The sequence below is a fragment of the Haemorhous mexicanus genome, chromosome 4 (genome assembly GCF_027477595.1).
Source record: "Haemorhous mexicanus isolate bHaeMex1 chromosome 4, bHaeMex1.pri, whole genome shotgun sequence".
Classification (NCBI taxonomy): domain Eukaryota; kingdom Metazoa; phylum Chordata; class Aves; order Passeriformes; family Fringillidae; genus Haemorhous; species Haemorhous mexicanus.
The window spans coordinates 19,043,186-19,062,507 of NC_082344.1; the positions used below are offsets into that span (position 1 = coordinate 19,043,186).

A 19,322-nucleotide genomic window follows, 5' to 3' on the forward strand; every position below is an offset into this window, starting at 1 on the left:
GGTTTCTGGTCTATCCCATTTTTTTTCAATGTTAATGATAAATGTATTATAAACCTGTTGTCCAATAACTGTTTAGCATTTTCATTCAAACACAAGTTACAGTAAATTGAGTTTGTTCAATATGACGAATAGCACAAGAAGAAGGTTTTTCATTGCCACATTACAACCCAAATCCTAAAGTTATTATTTTTCTAAGCAGAGAAAACATGAAGCCTGCATCACCTAAGCCTTCCCACCTCAGCAATAAACACATAGGAATTGGGCTTATTCCCACATCTGTGGAGAGTCAAAGCAGTTCCTGTGTTACTTGAAAAAGCCTTAAGACATGTTAGCAAAGTATGTAAAAATGGTAACAACCATAGCTAATTGTGTAGGTAAAATTAATTCCATGTGTACACAAAAGTAATATCACCAGTTTTTAAAAAATGTGTCTTGCATTTTATTTTAAAGTACCTTAAAATTCTGTTTTTCTGGGCACAGCACAGAAGTATACAGCTGTTCAGGGAAAAAAAAAAAACACAGACTTGTTGTTCAACACATGCAACACTGCCCTTTGATATCTTTTTTTGGACTTTGTAATAATGCTGTAACTACCACTGTTCCCAAATATTTTATTTATAAAAACTGTCCTCCCACAGGGCGGCTGCAGATGATCTGCAAGCTGAAGACCAGCCTGCAAACTCCTCTCACTCTAGGAAATGGTGCTCCTATTTGTAAATATCAATGCTTGCCCTGGGATTTTTAACAACTGGTCTGCTCCCAATTTCAGTATATACAGCACAAGATCCAGCTCTTGGGTAAAGAGTAGAGGTGACAATTTAGCATCCAGTCTTTCCATGGCAATGCTGATATATTCTATTGTTGCTAAAACCATAGAAAAACAGTCTGAGTGCCTTTATGTTAGCACCACAGGCAGAATTGGTGTTATTCTCTCAAGAAAAAATAGCTCTCGTATCTTGAAGGGATCAACACTCACAAACCATATTTGTTAGTAGCTTTTGAATGAAAGTCAAATAGGTGTTAATGTTCAGAAAATATCAAGTTTGATAGAATAAGTTATAGTCACCAAAAAGATGAAACTGAGGCAGTGATGAAAACCCCTGGTAGTGTTCAGCAGAGGTCATTTAAGTGTTGTTTCCTACATGGAACAATTGGAGTAGTTTCTCTGTAGGTTTTTTTATGCTAAACCTTCTCTAATCTCCATGATTAAAGATCATGCTTTTCTAATACTAACATATGTGGAAAAAAGACTCTAGTGGGCTGAATCAAAGGCCTGTTTAGCCTGGTGTCTGTCCAGCAGTGGTAAATCGATTAGGGAAAAATAGAAACCCAGGAAATTTGGAAGGAAGACCTGTGCATGGTATTCTCTCCATATCTTCAGGAAGAAGTCAGGGACTTCTTGAAGTTGAATCTAGATCCCAATATATTTAATAGGCTTTCCTGTGTTTGTTCATGAACTTATCCAGTGCATTTCTATTACATATCTGGCAGCCAAGGCACCCCATTGAATCTGGCAGCTAAAATGCAGCTTCCTTGGATCTGCCCTTAGCCCAGTTTTTGCAGCTTCAGTTGTTACCACTCAACTTTTGTTCTTTAAGAAAGTAAGTTATCATTTCTCACTCTTCTTCTTCATGGCACTCATGAAAATAGATACATCTCTTTATATCCTGCTATCAGTCATCTTTCTATCAAGTGCAGCTTCCAATCTTCCTGTGCATAGAAGACATTTTACATATGTGCATCAATTTACATTTATCAACACTGAATTTTATCTGATGTTTTATTGCCCAGTCAAAAACTCTTTTTTAAGTTCTTTAAAGTTTTGATTTTGATCACCCAATACAATTTTTTTGTCAGCTGTAGGTTCTGCCACTTTGCCGTTCACTAACATTTTGAGTGGTTTGGTTCATTTAAATGTTTACAGAACAAATTCTGCCTTAGATCCCTGTTGAATTCACTACTGATGTTTCTCCATACTGAAAATCAATCCATCTATTTTTATCTTTATTTTCTGCCTTTAACTAGTTGTTAATCCAGGGAAGATATCTGAAGCATTCTGGAAATCTAATCAACCAGGTAATAGTCATCCAGATCTCTTGTATTCCTCAAAAGAAAACAACCTCAGGAGACCTCTACAGAAGTGATCTTGATTTCTTTTCTTCATTAAAACATTTTAATTTACTTATCTGTCATTATATCCTTTATAAGAATTGTAGCTAATTTGCCTGCTATGAAAGTCAGATTTTTACTGGTCTCTCCTCCCATGGCACATTCTTGGTTTTAATGAATGTCTTGTTTTGCACTTCATGTCACTCTTGTACTGAGGCTGATTTAAGCAATACCTTTGTACATGTCCTTTAAACCTCTTGAGCAAATACTACTTTCTTGCCTGATTGATTTCTCAGCCTGTTCTAATCCTGCTCTAACAGTGTTTTGGTTTGAGACTGTTCCTCTCTTATCTAGAAAATAAAAATGCTGATCTCTGCTGGAGGTCTTCCTTAGTGCCCACCATACCAAGAATACATTTCACCTTTCTGCTGTTATCTTCCATTCCACGAGTTCTCGTTCAACTTTTGTGTGTGTGTGTTTGTTTCTCTGGGGGGAAAAAAAAAAAAGTAATTGTGCTTTTCCTGCTTTTCCCCACTATTTTGTTCTTAGGGACACAAATAGAAATAGGAGCACAATGCAATCTGTGGAGATGTGATGCTTGATATCAATGATCTGTTATTTTTGTGTGGTCATTGTAAAATAAACCACGGGGTTAAGTTGTACTATAATGCCCATTCCCTGAAAACTTCCAGCTGTTGTATTTTAAAAATTCTCTCTGATATCTCAGCACCATGAAAGTTCACATTGGAGTTCAGTTTAAAGCCAGGCAGTCATCAGCTGTTCCTAGGTGCCGTGAGGGGATTGAGTTGATGTTCATGTGCTACAGCGGAGAGCAGCTTTCTGTGTCAGTGGCAAATGAGCAGGATACAGAGTGATTGCAAAACAGCTGCAACCTCCTGGGCTGTCCAGGGGAATTTCTGACAGGCATGTCAACCTACAGAGGCCCTGATTCTGCTTTTAATTGAGAGCTATGTATTAGAGACACCTGTACCTTCCTTCGTGCATTTTCAAAGCTCAGGGGAAGCTTCCCCACCAATCAGTGTCAGAATGCAACATCATGTGATTACTAAACTTTTTGTCACTTACTGGCTTTCCCTGTATTGTCTTGTTCATGACTTTTTGGGGAAGTAAAAATCTCTATTGTTTCCACTCTTTTTTCCTTCATCATCTTTTCACATTTTTGCTGTCTTCAGGGTTTTCTTTCATCTTTTCCCTGCAATGCTTTCCTGGTAGGGACTTCCCTCCTTTTTCTCTCCCCACAGCCCTGGTTTAATGATCATAGATGAAGTTTGATTTGATTGTGAAGTGCTGTTATTTGAATTTAGAGATAACATCCTAATTGAAATGAGAGTGGAAAAAGAGGCTTATTCAACAATATTGCTTTAACTTGTCCGCAGAATCAGGCAAATACCACTGCGTTAGATATTGGAGGAACATTCAAACCTCTTTGGGGAAACAAATGGGGGGAATAGTTCAGTGAAAATGTCCTGGAAGGCTTTGGGTACTTTAGAGAAAGGGAGAGACATAAATAGTTTGGAATGCATAAATGTGGTGAGACCGTAGAAAGCTCCAGCACTCAGAAGGAAAGAGTTGTATCTTCTGAAAGTTTTACCTGGTAGCCCAAAAAGTAGGGGCAAAGATTTGAAAGAAGCCGTTTGTGATCCTTTGTGGGTCATTTTTGCCTGGTCTTCAGCTTGTACAGGAGTCCTGAAAGGTTCTAGGCTTGCTGGCATGTTTTGGAAATTTCAGAAGATGCATTGTATGCTCTCTGGTGTCTTGTGTGAGCTTCTCAAAATTAGCTTCAAAGCTGGCATATTACATTTTTGTGAAATCATATTTTCTCACAAGTGTATGATGTATGCTTGAATTAAGATGTCATGATTTATTTAAATGTCTGCAAAAAAAATTACAAAAAATTCATGTCCTTTTTTCAAGAGCTTACCTTTTAACCCTTTGTTTCACAGTGTCCTAAAACTGCTGTTTTTTCTATTTACTTTCTGTATATAGTGAAGACCTACATTTATTAAAAAAAAATACATAAAAGTAGGTAGGTATAAATGTAAATTTTTATTGATATTATACCCCCTGTGGTTAATGAAGTGACTTGGGAAGTTTTACAAAGTCAGATTTAGTTCAGACCTGAACCAGTAGTTTGGCTTGTATTAGTTGTTTGTTTACACTTATTTTTGGTGAATAGGTATGTCCTTAGCAAATATATTATATACAAAGCCATGAATTAGCATTGTCTTACTAAATTTAGTTGTCCATTAACAAATCCAGAACTCTTTAAAATAAATCTCCTGTTACACAATTTAAGCTTCTCTACTGAAACTACTTCTAAGATGTCAGTAGCGGTTGTCTGTATTGAATTGTAAATCATTTGGGTGTGAGATTAAATTTCAGATGAAGTTATAAAAAATATTTTGTTTTGCTAAAGCATTACTTAAAAGCTCATAAGGGAACAGTGTTGTAACTATTTCTAGCTGTGACATGTTGTTCCTCTAAAATCAGAAAACAAATTTCATACTAAACTTGCCTTTTTACGTAATTGTTAATTGTGAAGCTACTTTGCCATTACAAATAATAATTTGAATGTAAATATATAAAAGAAATGTGTATTTGAGATGTCTATACTTTTGATATAGGTGAACTTAGTGATCGCTAAACTAACAATGTCCTAGAAGACAGAGTGATTCCTCTTTCTGAATGCCATATTATACCAACTCTTGAAAGAAAAGTACAAATAATGGATACAAGATTGAGATCTTTAGTGTCAGAAAAAAGTAGGAGAGAATATTCCTTTATTTAAAAGTGGTATCGCTTCTTGCCTCTGCACTCAGGAAGGGTAAAACCACACAGAACTACTCATCACAATGGTCTGATTAGTTTGCATATGGATAAAGTGCAAAAATTAACACTTAGATTTGGGTTAGTATTTGAAAACTAATCTGAAAGTTATTTTATTGGCATATTAAGCAATTATATTAACAAATAGCACTACTGATTAACAAGCATGCAGTTTGAAGTTCTTACACAGAAGTAGAACGCACAAAAACTAACTTCTTTCTTCTTTCAAGTAAGCAAACTTGCACATAGGTTCAAAATGTTTAATTTAATTGCTATTACAATTGAAGTCAATGGGTAGAAAGAGAATCTAGAGCAAACATGCACTGCAACTTGCCCTAATGGAAGAAATATTGGGCCAATGAAAGCAACCTATAGAGAATGGGGAATAACAGGCATGTGCTGGCATATTAGGAATGTCTCTTCATGATGTGCAAGTTTTATTTCACATTGTCCTCACCCTTCTCAATAAGAATGACTGATAGCTTCACTTTGTGATTTCCCAGCTTTTAAGAGTCTATTTTTATTTATTTTTTATGACCAACCTTGCACTTGTTAAATGTAATTTTTGCTTTATGTAACATAGAAAAAAGCACATCTGCAGTATGCTGTCCCATGAATTAACAAGAATGACTGGACATAAGACAAGAAATCCTTTAAAAACATATGTTCACATTAAATATCTGGGCTAGCTCAGTAAAGGAGGTCTTATGGGGTCATTTTTGATGCAGTGCAAGTAAACCATTTCTGCTGTTCTGAAATAGTTTTCTTCAGGTTTATATTGAGCTTGTATAATGACGCATTACATAAATAAGGGCTTAGTTTGTACATTAGTCTTTTACATCTTGGATTCTTACTAAATCCTTGTTTTTACTGACTTGATGCTTAAGAGATATTGATTTCTGCTCTGCATGCCTATGGTGTTTATTTGATATGTCTGGGATTAAAAACTAAATTAACACGCATAATCAGCTTTCTTAGAATCAAAAAGGGTGCTTTGGTACCTTTGGTTACATTCTTCTGAAGAAAAAGGAGAGCAGAAGAGTTGTGATAAAAAAGGGATCAATTTATTCAATCACTGGGTATAAAAACATTAGCCCTGGGAAAGGCCCTTCCTCTAAGAGCTTTAGCTGCCCAGTCTCACTTGTGTGGCACAAAATAATTTGCATTTTTAGAGAAAATTCCCGTCTTCTGCGAGCTCTAGTGAAACATTAATAAATTGCTTTCTTTTCCTCTTTTTCTGATTTTATAAAGCTGAATCCATTAGGGGCTGAGTCAAACTGTAATGAAAGAAAGGCAACAACTGAGATGATGGAAACCCTGGATTAGATTTCTTAGTAGTCCAAGCCCAGCTGTCATGGCCTACGTGTCAAGTTAGTACTCTTTGGGGAGGCCTGGCAGTACATGTGAATATTTTTTTTTAACTGCTGTGTTACAACAGGTCTCTAAAGCAGCTAGGAATTAAACAGAGATGCAGAGATTAAGAATTAAATAGAGGCACAGCAAACATTCCACCAGGGAGATTTGCAGTGGGGCAAGTAAACCTTCCCGAGGCTATTCCCCACTGCCATGCCTGGCAGGTTTACCTGTGACCTGGAGACTCTGAAACCTCCAAGTGGTGTTGTTCCAATTTATACCAACAAATTTTGTCTGTTATACCTTGTGAGCTTTGCTATGAGGTAGGGCTGTGTTTTGATCAGAACATACAGATCCCAACATGGATTTTAAGCCAGTTATTCTTTTTGTAAGGAAGACCTGGTGTCAAAGCACCAAACATTCACCTGAGTTCAGACTGATGTTAAATTATCAAATTACTGGTACCCAGAGTCTTTTTACCTTGTGCTTGGAATTTATCCAGCTTCCAAAGAGGCTCTCACATCCTCCTCCCATGAAGGGGCATGATAGCACAGTCAAGTGCAGCTAAGTGCCCCGGTCTGTAAAAGATTCAGACACCTGAAATCATCTCAAGTTCACCATTCACTTGGTGAATTTGGGGAAAGCATTATCTTTTCAAACCTAAAATAATCTTAAAACAGATTTCCTGAATTGTGGAAACAGTTTAAAAAAAAAAAATCTGCCAGAATCCTTATCAGACTTGTGCCCTGGGGGAAAATTCCTTCCTTATTTCTCAGCTGGTGGCTTAGCATGATTTCTCTCATCTTAGGAAAGCATTTCAAACCATCAGCAGCTGGTGTCTGCCTGCACTTCCACTGGTGTCTTTGTGAGGGACAGAACTAAGCAGCAACAGCTAAATAACCCTGTTTCCTTTTCTCCCCTTGCATTGTGGTTAAGATCCAGAAGAAGCCAGGTCACCCATTGCTGCTCTCCTTCCCATGCCTCCCCTCAGCTCTGTCAAGTGTCTGCCACACTGGGAGTACCTGTTGGTGACTCTCATCACTGTGGTCAAGGATGGAATGGGAGGGTGACATTTTTTACTTCATGAAGACATTTTGCTTTCCTGCTACATATTACTAATCTCTGCTGTTCCTTGAGCAAAACAGTGTGACTGGTATGGCATAATTCAAAGTGAATTTAAAATTTCTGAAGTCAAATGTTTTCTAAAAAGATGTGTTTTGAAGCAATTTGGCAAAGCTGACATAACCATGCTAACTTCAGTGACCCTGCATTGGCTGCATCAGTTGAGAATTGGATCCAGACTAGCCAAAGCATTTATTTTTAAATTCTAGCTTCTGCTGCCTTTTTTTTTAAAGTCTCTGTAGTTCTCTAACTTTCTAAAGTAGCTCACAAGTCTTGTGCTACTGCTAATAAAACAGAAAATCCATTTCCATTTTTCAGTGTAATCTTTTTTTCATGTGAATCTATTTCTCATCAAAAGAAGTGAGTGAGTAGCGTGAAAGCTGGAGCTCTCTACCTAGCTGTAAAGACAAGTCTTGGTCTTTCAAATTGTCACATGTTGTCTGGGAGAGCATGGCCATAAATTCAAAAACTAGGAGGGAGAAACTAAACACCCTGTGTTGCTGTGGCCAGCAAAAGTATTGTTCCCCATGCCTGGTGAAGAGAATTAGATCTGATTTCTGATTCTATGTTCTCAATCTGTTGGTAAAATCAGCAACAAAAGCTGAGATGAAGAGGATTCTCCCAAGTGCCCATGGGAGAGATATGTCCTATAGCACATCATTGTCAGCAAGTGTCACTGCAAGGACCCTGCATAAACCAGGACCTTCATTTCCAGCAGCTCTTTTTGTTGGTTGTTTTTAAAAGATAAGTAGGAGCACTTTTCTTCAGTCTTAGAGGGGAGCAATATTCTCCCCAGATAAGCTCAGTCACAACAAAATTGATACTTGCATAAGGGATTCCATACCTTTTTTTTAAAGAACATCATCTTCCAGATACTTCCCTACATCTCCTCAGGCAGAGAGGATGCACTCATGCTGGGGTACCTTAGAAGATGTAAAGCTAGAGTCAGGTAAGGAGAAAAAAATCTCCATGGCATTCTTTTTTTTTCTTGTAGCAGATGCATTGCTGGGATTTCTCTCCTTCGCTGGCTTCTGCTTCTGTACCCAGATGATACCTTTGGCTAAGCTCATGGAAGACAGTTTCCCAGGCAAAAAAACCCTGCATTATAGAGACCTTAGATGATAAACAGTTTGCAAGCCACCAGGCAGAGAGATGGAGGTGGAGATCACTGAAGATGCTGGAAGTCTCAGCCAAGAAAAAGTGCTCTTACAAGTGTAATTATGGAAGGGCAGGTAAACTTTTAGAGACCAGAAAACAGCAGAGCCAAACCAAAGCATAAAGAATGAGAGCTGCAGAACAAGAAACTCTCAACAAAATTACACCGGGTGCTCATGTCAAAATACAGAGATAAAGCAGAAAGAACTAAAATCAGAGATATTTTAAGTCAGAGCAGTCTGATACTGTATATCATACTCGGTATGATGACGACATACAGTTAAGCAAGAGGACATGTTTAAGTAATCTGTGTTTCCCAGCTTTCCTCCCCTGGGACACCTTTAAGGAACCTGAATTTCAGAGAAAGGAGTGCTAACCACTCTGTGACAGCCAGGTCCTTTGAAGACACATCAAGCTGCATATTCAGAAATAAATATTGCACACTGCCAGTGAGCAGCTTTTCTGCTCAGTGTTTTGCTCAGTGGGTAGAAGATGGTGTTCACAAAAGGCAGGCACATTAACTGTCCTGCTATGCTGTCTTGCAGGTTTTAATTGTGTTTTTATACCAAATATTTAACAGACAAAATGCACTGTCTGAGTAAAGGAAAAAGGATGAAGTTTTATGTGTAGTCATACACAAAAGTTGCACAGTAAATGCAAAAAGTAAATTCTCCAGCAGAGTATTTAAATTTACAGTACAAAGACTGTGGTGAATTGGTGGAAGACAGCAAGAATTTTTCAGTGTAGTGGTTTTGTTATGAATTGGTGTCAGGAACATCACTGTGCCTGAAATCTGTGTCTTCACAGCTACTGTACTTTATTTATTTAGTGAATACCCAATATACCTGGCTTTGCTATTTTTTTAAAGTGAAGTAGCCATGATAATTCTGCACACAGTTTATGAATAAATATGCTGCTTCTGTTATGATCAATATGTTGTCAGAAACATCAGCCACTTACTGCTTCTTTGAGAGTAGATTTCATTCATAACTCTAAAAATGTGTGTTAAAGCTTTGATGCAGTATCATTGAGATAGACACATTTCTGTGAAAGTCTATAAGAATGCCTCTAAAATACTGGTAGATGTTCTCTGAGACAATAAACTGCCTCTTCTGTGAGCAAGGTAAAGGTGGATATGGATTTCATATGGATTTCTGAGTAGATTTCAGGCTCAGTCTTTAGTGATAGGCAAAGATAGAGGCAATAGAAGTGTTTTTATACTCCTTGTGTGTTCGCACCAGCTCCTCAGGGTAGCCAAGAGCAAGTTTGGCTTCCACCACAAGAGTAAGCAGACACCCTTTGCTCAGAAGTTTGCTCAGCAGGTCCCCCCAGGACTTGTCCTGTCTTTAGGAGACAGCAAGTAGGTTGCAGTTGTGATCATTCTGCGTCTGGATGGGGACTGAAAGAAAAGAAACCCTTCTCTAGGCCGTTTGGGAATTCTGCTTTGACTGTGGAAACTTTGATTAGCCAGCTGGGCAGATGCTCACCTGCTTTGTGCTGCTGGAAAACTTTGCTTTTGACTAAGAATATTTCAAGACACTAAATGGCAAATATGAAATCGAGCCAGAGACAAGATGCTGTATTGAAATTTTAGGCTAATATTTTGGATTTAATGTAGAATTTGTTAACAGTAAAGGTAAAACTATGAGCTAAAAACTGGCAGCAATTTTGTTCAGGTTTCTTCATGTTTGAAGTGATCTTCTTGATGATTGTTTTCCAAAGCTGATTTTTCTGTGTCGCCAATATTTATGTAGAATTTTTGTGATCTCTAAGTTCCAGATACACAAAGGTCACGGTGTCTTATTTTGGCCTTGAGAAAAATCCCTAGTTTTCTATCTACAGTCAACAATTTGGCCTGATAAAGCTGTTATTTTAAAAAACTGATATTCAACAAATGGTTTGAGCAAAAGGTGTTACAGATGAATGTATAACACTGCATAGAACTGAAAAAGGTACGATCAAGAGAGATTTCCATTGTTGTAAAAATGTCTGGAACACGACCAAACTATGCAAGAGAGGAAGATTAATTTGTCTGAGAACTGTTGAATATGAGTAAGTAAACAATGGAAGTTATTAGTTGGAGGAACATTTATATTCCTGTTAGGTTTTCTCACCCAAACCAGAAAAACCTTTCACTTTCGTTATAGTGCCATAGTCTGAGTAGGCTCTTCAAAAGCTTATAAAATAAATTCTACTTCTCATTCATAAACTTGCCCATCTGTGAAGCCTTTATTCAGAGAAACCTACCTGCTCAAGTGCTTGCTGTAGTTCATTAAAGGCTCCCATTTGTACTCATAAAGACTCATTCATTCTCCTTAATAATATATATGGTGTGCTGAAAGAGAACCAACTCTTGCTTCTACAATCTAAATTAAACAACTTTGTCTAATAAAGGAAGCACTGTCTCACTTCCACTAGGCAATAAGCCCTAAGGGTCTTGTATTTGCATGGGTTTTTTTGGTGGTTTTTTTGCCAAATTGTCCTTCAAGGATCTGAAAGCTGAGACAACTGAGCCACTTAAATTGTTTCTTTCTCTGCCTCCTTAGAAAGACAAAGGCAAGCATGGCATAACTGTACTGAAGCAAATACTCATCCATAAACTTATTCTAAAATGTAATTGGATGATCTTCTTTTTCTCAGTCCCACCTTCTAACCTTCCTCATCTTGAGAGTCCCTCTCTATTGTGTGGCTTTTCCAAATGCCCATGATTAATAACTGCTGTGATTCATTAGCCTGTGTTGCTTCCAGTGTTTCCCCAATGGGAGCATTTGCTATCTAGGGATAGTCCATGATTGCTCTGCCTCCTGGAACAGTAAGATGCTTTCAATCTAATGCGCTGTCCATGTTTTAGCATAAAATAATATTAAGGCATCCACATAATGGAACTGTCTGAAGATCCATTTTATTAAGCACTGGAAGAAAATGTGTGTGTGTTTGCATGTGCCAGGGAAGCAGAATCAGCAAACCTATTTCACCAGAAGCAGTGTTTCTGCGAGGGTTTCACGTAAGACACAGCTATTTTGAGGTGTAGTTCTTTGGCTGTGAGCCTGAAAAAATGCTCCATAGCCAATATCTTACCTGGTGCAATTAACTTACTCAAATTATGTACAGCCTATTCGAAGAAAGAAAAATGGAAAACAGAGGTAGGTTTATTGTACTTATTCCATTTTGCGGGTATTTATTTTAAATGCAATCTACCTTCAAGTACAGAGCTGTACGGCTCTTAAAAGATTGCTGCTTCAAGTTGCTCCACATACCTTAACATAGCATGGACCCTTTTTACATTATATGATCAACTTTTTGACAGTGCAGGGCCAGCACAGCTAATGGAATAATAGCCTGCAGGGTCCAGCTAAATGATATACGAATATAATCAACCTTTGTGATGACTATTCAAAAGTAATCCCTTTAGCTTTCAACTGCAACATATATTTCAACCAGGCAAAGCCATATGAAGAAAATCTCTGCAGACTCCACTGATACAATATGGCCTTCATATCCCCACAGTATGTTTGCTGCTCACAGTGAGTTTTAAATTTAAGGTAATGGCTACTGTATATTCATGTGAGCATAGAACAATACCTTTGATTTGTTGGAGAAATGTTACATTAGCTACCAAGGGCCCTATTCAGTAAACTTTGACACAACCCTTATGTATGGTTTACTGCTTATTCTAAATGGAATATGCCTGATAGAAATGGTTTGCATGCCCAAATTGTACAAATTCATTGATCTTTATATTAATGAAATCTCAAAGTACAACTGCCTCTATTCCATGTGACCCAAGTCCGGAAACATGGTTAAACAGGTAGGCCCAACATGCTTCTAAAAGGCATTGCATCAATTTTCATTTGTCAAGACAGAAAAATACGTCGGAAGATCATCTGCAAGTATGGAATGAGCATGTTGTTTGCAGTCATATTATTTTCTGCTCTGTCTCTAGTCCTACACTATTACATCATTCCTGAGATTATGTAACTCAAAGCAGCTGTGTGACCTTTAAAAATGCAAGTAAATTTTCAAATACAATAATGGGTTCTATCTCATCAGCTGTGTATCTCCGACATGGTAATACATCGAGATAGTCTTGCTTTCTCTCCCTTTTGTGACAAAATATGCAGTATTGGCTAGTGGTGGATCTGAATACATGGAATTAATTATGTTAAAGGAAAATAGATGTAATGCAAATGCTGTGTTGCCTTATGTTACAACTTTTGTATGTACGCTCTAGTCAGAGTTCAATCTCATCAGCAGGAGTTGCAAATAGGGCCTTGTTTGTGTACAGGCACTTGAATCCATGTGAGAACATAACAGCATGTTCCCATACCTTGTTTGAGGTGATGTGTTGGAGGTGAGCTATAGTGGAGGAATAGGAGAGCCTGTGGGCTTTCCCTCTATTTGTTTGCTATGACACTTCTTGAGCCCGCAGGAAACTACTGCATCCTCACCATCCTGCAGCAGGGAATTTCAGTGATGAGGTGGCAGTGCACAAAAAAGCCCTTGCTTTGTATCTAAAGCCCACCACCTCCCACTTTCAGTAGACCCCAGCTCATTTTTTTTATTTGGAAAACTAAGTGAAAAATGGTTTCTGGGTCACCTCGTGCTTGCTACGCTCACTCTTACTTTTGTCATCTTCTTAAAAAAAATTCTTTTTTTTTTTTCAAACTAGTTTCAGCTGAAACTATATACTTGAAACAATAATCCTCTTATGATTTTATCACTTCATGGAGCTTTCAGTGGAATTCTTGTTTAATAAAGTCCAGCAGTCTTTGAATAATGCAAACCTTGAATGGTCAATGCATTTGAATGGATTCCCATCACATGGGCATGCAGTCTCAGGTGTTGTCTGTTTCATTTTCTTTATAATCTTTTGAGAGAATGGTGCCTATAATTCCTGTCCTCTCTGGAGTTAGTTGTAGCTTCTGTCTTTATGGGTGTGTCCTTCTTTCTTTTGTATGGCTTTTCACTAATCATATAATGTAAAGAAGTTGCAGCCCTGCATTGTTTTCTCCCAAAAACATCATGAAATAATGAGATTTTTAGAAGTGTAGCGTTCTGTAGATACACACATAGAAACAGAAGGAACAGAGATGCCAATTCTAGCTGCACTGAAAATCCAACCAGACAATTTTAATTATATTTTATCAACAGCAGTGGTAATCTGTCAGGGACATCCTATTATGATTAATTATATTTCCATTCTATTAATACATATTAATGTTATCTCCACATTTTGCACAATAAGATGGAAGGAGAATGCTTGATGGTGTGATCTGTGGTGGTATATATGTATTATCATTATGAATATGAGATGCTTTTATTGTTTCCAAATAGCATAGGCCAAACAAATGCCAAGAAAACATTTATGGCTCAGTATTCCATCAGTTATCCTTGATATGCTTAATATGTGCTGGGAGGGCAGAGCTGTTAATCAGCCAATAATAGCTTGATGCCCAAGTGTGAAGGCAAAAGGCCGAAAGGTGCACGAGAAAAGCAATTTCTGCTGTAACTCCCCATCTGTCATGTGCACATCCCCACTGTCTCTTGCACGTGTCAGTGTCTGTAGCTGTCAGAGACACACTTTTCTGTGTGTTTGCCTGGAAATATAGATGTTGCTGTACCCAGCCACACTTTGCACCGCCTTTCCACCAAAGTGCACCTGCTGGAAAGAGCAGCAACACTGCACTGGTGTGAAGCTGGGGTGGGACAGCACAGTTCTGACCCCTGTGAGCACTTCTGGGCTGCTTGCCACTGGATGAGTTTCTAAACCAAACTGAGCCATGCAGGTTTTATTGATTTTTTTCATTTAAGATTTGGTCTGCTAGGAAAGGAATTCCCATTCATTAGCTTTAGGCCTGGTTTCAGAACATGTCACCTGGAATAACTACATTGTTAAATACAGAGTAAACCACTAACACACACACTGCCCTCATACAGAATGAGACTCCATATGGGAATGCCAATTCTCAGATATTCTTCATAGATTTACTTATCCTGTTCTTACTTGCATACAACTATGGATAAAGTCCTAGTTAGCGACTATACTTAATAAAACCCTGTAAAATGACAAAACAGAAATTTTATTGAATCATGAGTGGTGCAGTAGTTTTAATCTGTTCCAGACATTGTACCAGCAGAGACACTGCTTCGAACATTATTTTTAACCCCCACCAGAACTGGATGATTTCTTTTGGGCCACAAGTTAAATTATTATGCCAAACAAACACCATTGGTATGGCTGTGATTGAAAGCTAAAGTCCAGTTTTAGACATCACAGTACAAAGAGGTAGTGACAAATTGAGGAGGATCCAGTTAAGAAAACATGAGTTCCTTTCAAATATTGAAGAGTCTGTGTTTGCTTAGCCTCCAAAGAGAAGATTACAGAAAGGAAAATAGTCTCTCAAGCTATAAGGAGTTATTCTGAAAGAGGGCTGTTCCATTGTTCTTTGTGTCTGCAAAAGGTAGAACAAGAGAAAAAGCAGTTTAATTTGCAATAAATATTTATCTTAAGTATTAGGGAAGAAACGGTGCAATAAGGCTGTGAAGCACTGAAACAGAGAGATTAGGGATGTTGGGAAACAGCCTTCATCAGAAGCCTTGGAGAATAGATGTCAGGGATGGACTAGATATAGATGTATGCTTTCTTCATTTGAGGAGATGAAGCAGATCAGTGGTTCCCAAAATAAGGAACAATGCCCCAGGGATATTGTAGGTGGAATGAGGCAGGGGGAAGTGTGCTGCTGGAGAGTCCCTGGGAATGGAGCAGGAAGTGCAACCAGGAGGTGGGAGTTTGGTGTGGAAGTGAGGAAGGAATGAGACAGCATCACTGGAGCAAATGAGCTCTGTGGCTGTCAAGAACTTCAGAGTCAAGCCATGGCCTCCCAGCCACCTGTTCCCTGATCACATCCCATGAGGAAGATGCCATTGAGAGGTCGCAGCCTTCTCTTGCTTCCTGCCCTGCTCAATTCCTCCCCTGCATGGTGTTCCTCCTGCCTGTCATCTTTCTGTGCTGTCATGGCCATCATCTTCGCCCAAATGTATCTCCCTTGTTGGCTCCCCAGCTGGTCCCACACAGACCTGTCCTGTTGGAGAACTGCTGCCCAGGAGTGCAAGAAATGGGACCAGAAACTCCTGTCAGTTCTGTGTTTCTAGAATTATATCTTATGTGACTCACCTCTGTGTTTTTTAATTTCCTTTTCTTGTGACTCTTTTCCATAGGTCATGTTTTTCAATTGATCCATTTAGGCCTTTTAACCATTAAAAGTGTTGTAAGTCTAAAACACTCATGCACTTTTTTTTTTTTTTTTTAATAACAGAACCTGGGGAAGAAGCAAGTGCCTCAAAGCCTCTGTGAGCCTCTGTCCAAGACACCAGTTCAAGACCTTCCTGGTACAGCATTTGCTCTTAATCCGCAGACTTTATACCAATGTGCTGATTTTTACAAAATGTCATTGCTATCAATACTTAACCTGGTTTTGGCAGGCAATTACACATCATCTGTGTATTACTGTGTCTAAATAATTATATTTTTCCTGCTCATAAGTGAATGAATTCACGCTTCCCTCAGTTTTTTTTACACATATTCCCAGTTTTAGAATTTAATTGCCTTTGATCATGTAATTACTTTTAATTTACAGAAATAAGCCTTTGAGACAAAAACAAATCTGATTAATTAGATGCCAACCCCAAATATAAAACATGTAGGTATCGATGTATATACATAAACTTCTGACATTTTAGTATTTTTCTATTTGCTGTTTTTGTTCTAGAAGATGCCTGTTTTTTGACAGAGAAGCTGATGTATAATGAGTACAAGAAGATCCTTGAAGAGTGGTGCAACAAAGGAGGAATTTCAGCAAAGGTTTTGTCATTAAAATGCTATTATCACAAAAAGCATGTCATTTAAATAAATTGTTTTAAAAGATAAAGAGTAGTAGAATAGAAGGTTTTTGCTTTGTGCCCCCATTTCTTAATATCTTCCAAAGTGTCAAGATCCTCCTGTTAAGATATTAAACACGAATGGGAATCCAAGATGCTCAATGCCTTGTAAGATCAGGCTCCAAATGTGTCTGGAGAGTTTTCTGTAAATCCCAGATTGTGGTCCCTCTCAGAAACACTTATTCATAGAGCTACCAGTGATTTTAGCATGTGTGTAATGGTTGGGGTTCAGCTGAAACGCTGAAACAGAATAGATCCAGCCTGGGTGGCACACTAAGGTGCAATTTTGATCCAATCTATATCACAGGCTGGACTCAAAGCACACCCAGGTTTGTTTAAAATCCATCTGGATGCAATCCACTGCCATGTGCTGTGGGATAACCCTGCCTGGAGGTGGGACCAAATATGGTCTCTCCCAGCCTGACCCATTCTGTGACTCTGCGCTTCACACCATCAGGTAAACTAAAATTCTGCTTAGGTTCTTTCTGGTAAATAACCTGAAGCACTGACTTTGGAGTCTGTGTAAAAAATTGTGTCGCATTTTGAGCTGATGAAACTCCTGACACTGGGTTTCCCACCTGACCCACTGACATCTGGTGGTCTTCACAGTCCTCAGGGAACTCAGAGTCCTCAGAGCCTGCTGCTATTGCTCTTGGCATTAGGAAGAGTTAGAGCACAGAAAATGGAAATTATAACTTTGCAAAATACACATAAAACCAGGATTTGGAACCTTTGAATTTTATTTAGGAAAATTGGTTATTCATGATTTCACATATTAGAAAACCCCTTCTTTTAAACTAAACAAAGAAAGCTTCATCACTCCCAATAGCCAACCATTCCTTCCTTTAGATGGAGCTTTCCAGACTCAGAGTTTGTAGCGAGGTCCATTAGACCTATAATCAGGTTTTATGATGGTGTTTGAGCAAGCATTAGCTTTTGCCATAGTAATAACTAAAGTCACAGTTTTCTTCAGGATTGTAATCCGAGTATTTGGTTGACATGTGACAATAGGGTTTCTCCCTGTTAAAGAATAGTAAAAATATATCATTAACCTGCTCTTGTTAGACTATTTTTGATCCAAAATGCTGTATACATGCAATTTAAATACAAATAGCTCAATAATTTTATTCTTTTGTTTATAGGTCTTTATTGTCTGAACACCATGCTTATTATAACAATGTTAATTTAGAAGGCTTTTGCAAGGCTGAAAAATTGTATAGAAATATTCCCACGTGCAATTATGCACACACATAGGCAACAAATCTCTTTGCTGAGTGTTAAAATGAGGTAAAAATTTTATGGAAACCAGAAAGAGAAACAGGACTACGAATTAAATATAAACATCTGTATTGTTTACCCCTTAAGTTTCCCCCTAATATTTTAATAGTATTGGTGTGAAATAAGAAAAACATTCTAAAACCAGCACAATTTTTGAAATTATATCTTAAAATCCTGGTAATCTACAAGCTTCTCTAATCTTTGTAGGTATAGCATGACTGCTAATTTTATATATTTGGAATTTCTTTTATCAAAATATTGTCAAAAGAAATTACATAATTGAATTTGGCCTTCATAGTAAAAAAAATAAGTACATAAAATAACATAAATTATGCCAATATTCTAGAAAAGACAATTATCAATTTATCAAGGGCAAGTTTCTAAATTTTTAATTGCTTTAAACCCCATGTACATTTCTGCAGGAATTGAACATTCTGGTTTTATGTCTCAAAAGTTATTGTGTAGTTATGTTAAATAGCATCCATGATTTTCACTATTTTTTGCCAATCCGTACTCGTTACTACATGATAACTCTGATATGCTTGTGAAAAATAGTCATGAATTAATCCCCTAGAGCATTAACTCTCCCATACTTTTTAACACTTTTTCATCATGCAGCTTTTAATAAAAATAAAGGGAAAGGTGTCATCTTGTAGCAATGTAAGTGTGAGTTCTGTTCTTGAAAGTCAGGAAGCTTTAGGAGCAAATTGTGTTTATTGTGCTAAATAGACCTGTCTCCCATCCCAGGAACAGTTTGTCTGATGAGTAACTCTCAGTCTGGCAGAATGCAGGCATTGGTCAGCCCTTCACAGACCTTTTCAGTGGGAAAATGAAGCCTCTTCCCCCTTCAAATTAATGGGGCCAAGAAGTTAGGCAGGATGTTTTTCCCTAGGTCATTGTTAGGACAGGATCCTGGAATAAAGCTCTCAGCTGCTGGGAGCAGTCAGAGCTGCAGGGGTCCCAGCTGCACCAGTGAGCACTCCAGCTGAAAGCACAGTGCTCACTGCACTTGGCTGAAGTATCCACCCAGTGCTGCTGCAGAAGAAAAGTCACCACTCTGAATTAGCAGGGCTCACCCAACATCACTTTGCTGATCTCTCATCAGACACAGCCCTGCTCATAAGATCTGTGGGGATCAGAGCTCACATTGGTGTAATGGAGCTTCTGTCTTTTGTCTCTTTCCATGAGAGATGCTCTAATTCCTTTAAGGAGCTCCTCTTATGGAGCACAGTTATTCTCTACCCTGACTCCTTCTTTGTCCTTGCAATCCTTCCTCCAAGTTTTACTAGAAAGCACCTGATCCCCTGACCCTTAATTTGCAATCAGGAAGGAGGACTAGTGAGAGAATATGGATTGCAGTTTACAACTTTCTCTCTGCTCTCAGAAATCACAGGCAGAGTTGACTTTAGTTAGGAAAGCAAGCAGATCATTTTAGCCTGTAATACCAGTCTATTTCAAACCAGAGACTTGTCAAACTTATATAGCAATGAATATCTGAATAGTCCTGAAGTGTAATGTCT

General features: G+C 38.1%; 1 protein-coding gene across 1 annotated transcript in view; it reads left to right on the forward strand.

Annotated features, from left to right (window-relative positions):
• Window positions 1-16,617, forward strand: part of TTC29 (tetratricopeptide repeat domain 29) — a 114,075-nt gene extending 97,458 nt beyond the window's left edge. Inside the window, exons 11-12 of the mRNA XM_059843967.1 lie at window positions 15,903-15,975; window positions 16,356-16,617. Of these exons, the coding sequence (XP_059699950.1) occupies window positions 15,903-15,940 (38 nt within the window). The 3' untranslated portion in view covers window positions 15,941-15,975; window positions 16,356-16,617. The remainder of the gene's footprint in view (window positions 1-15,902; window positions 15,976-16,355) is intronic.
• Window positions 16,618-19,322: the final 2,705 nt, after the last annotated feature.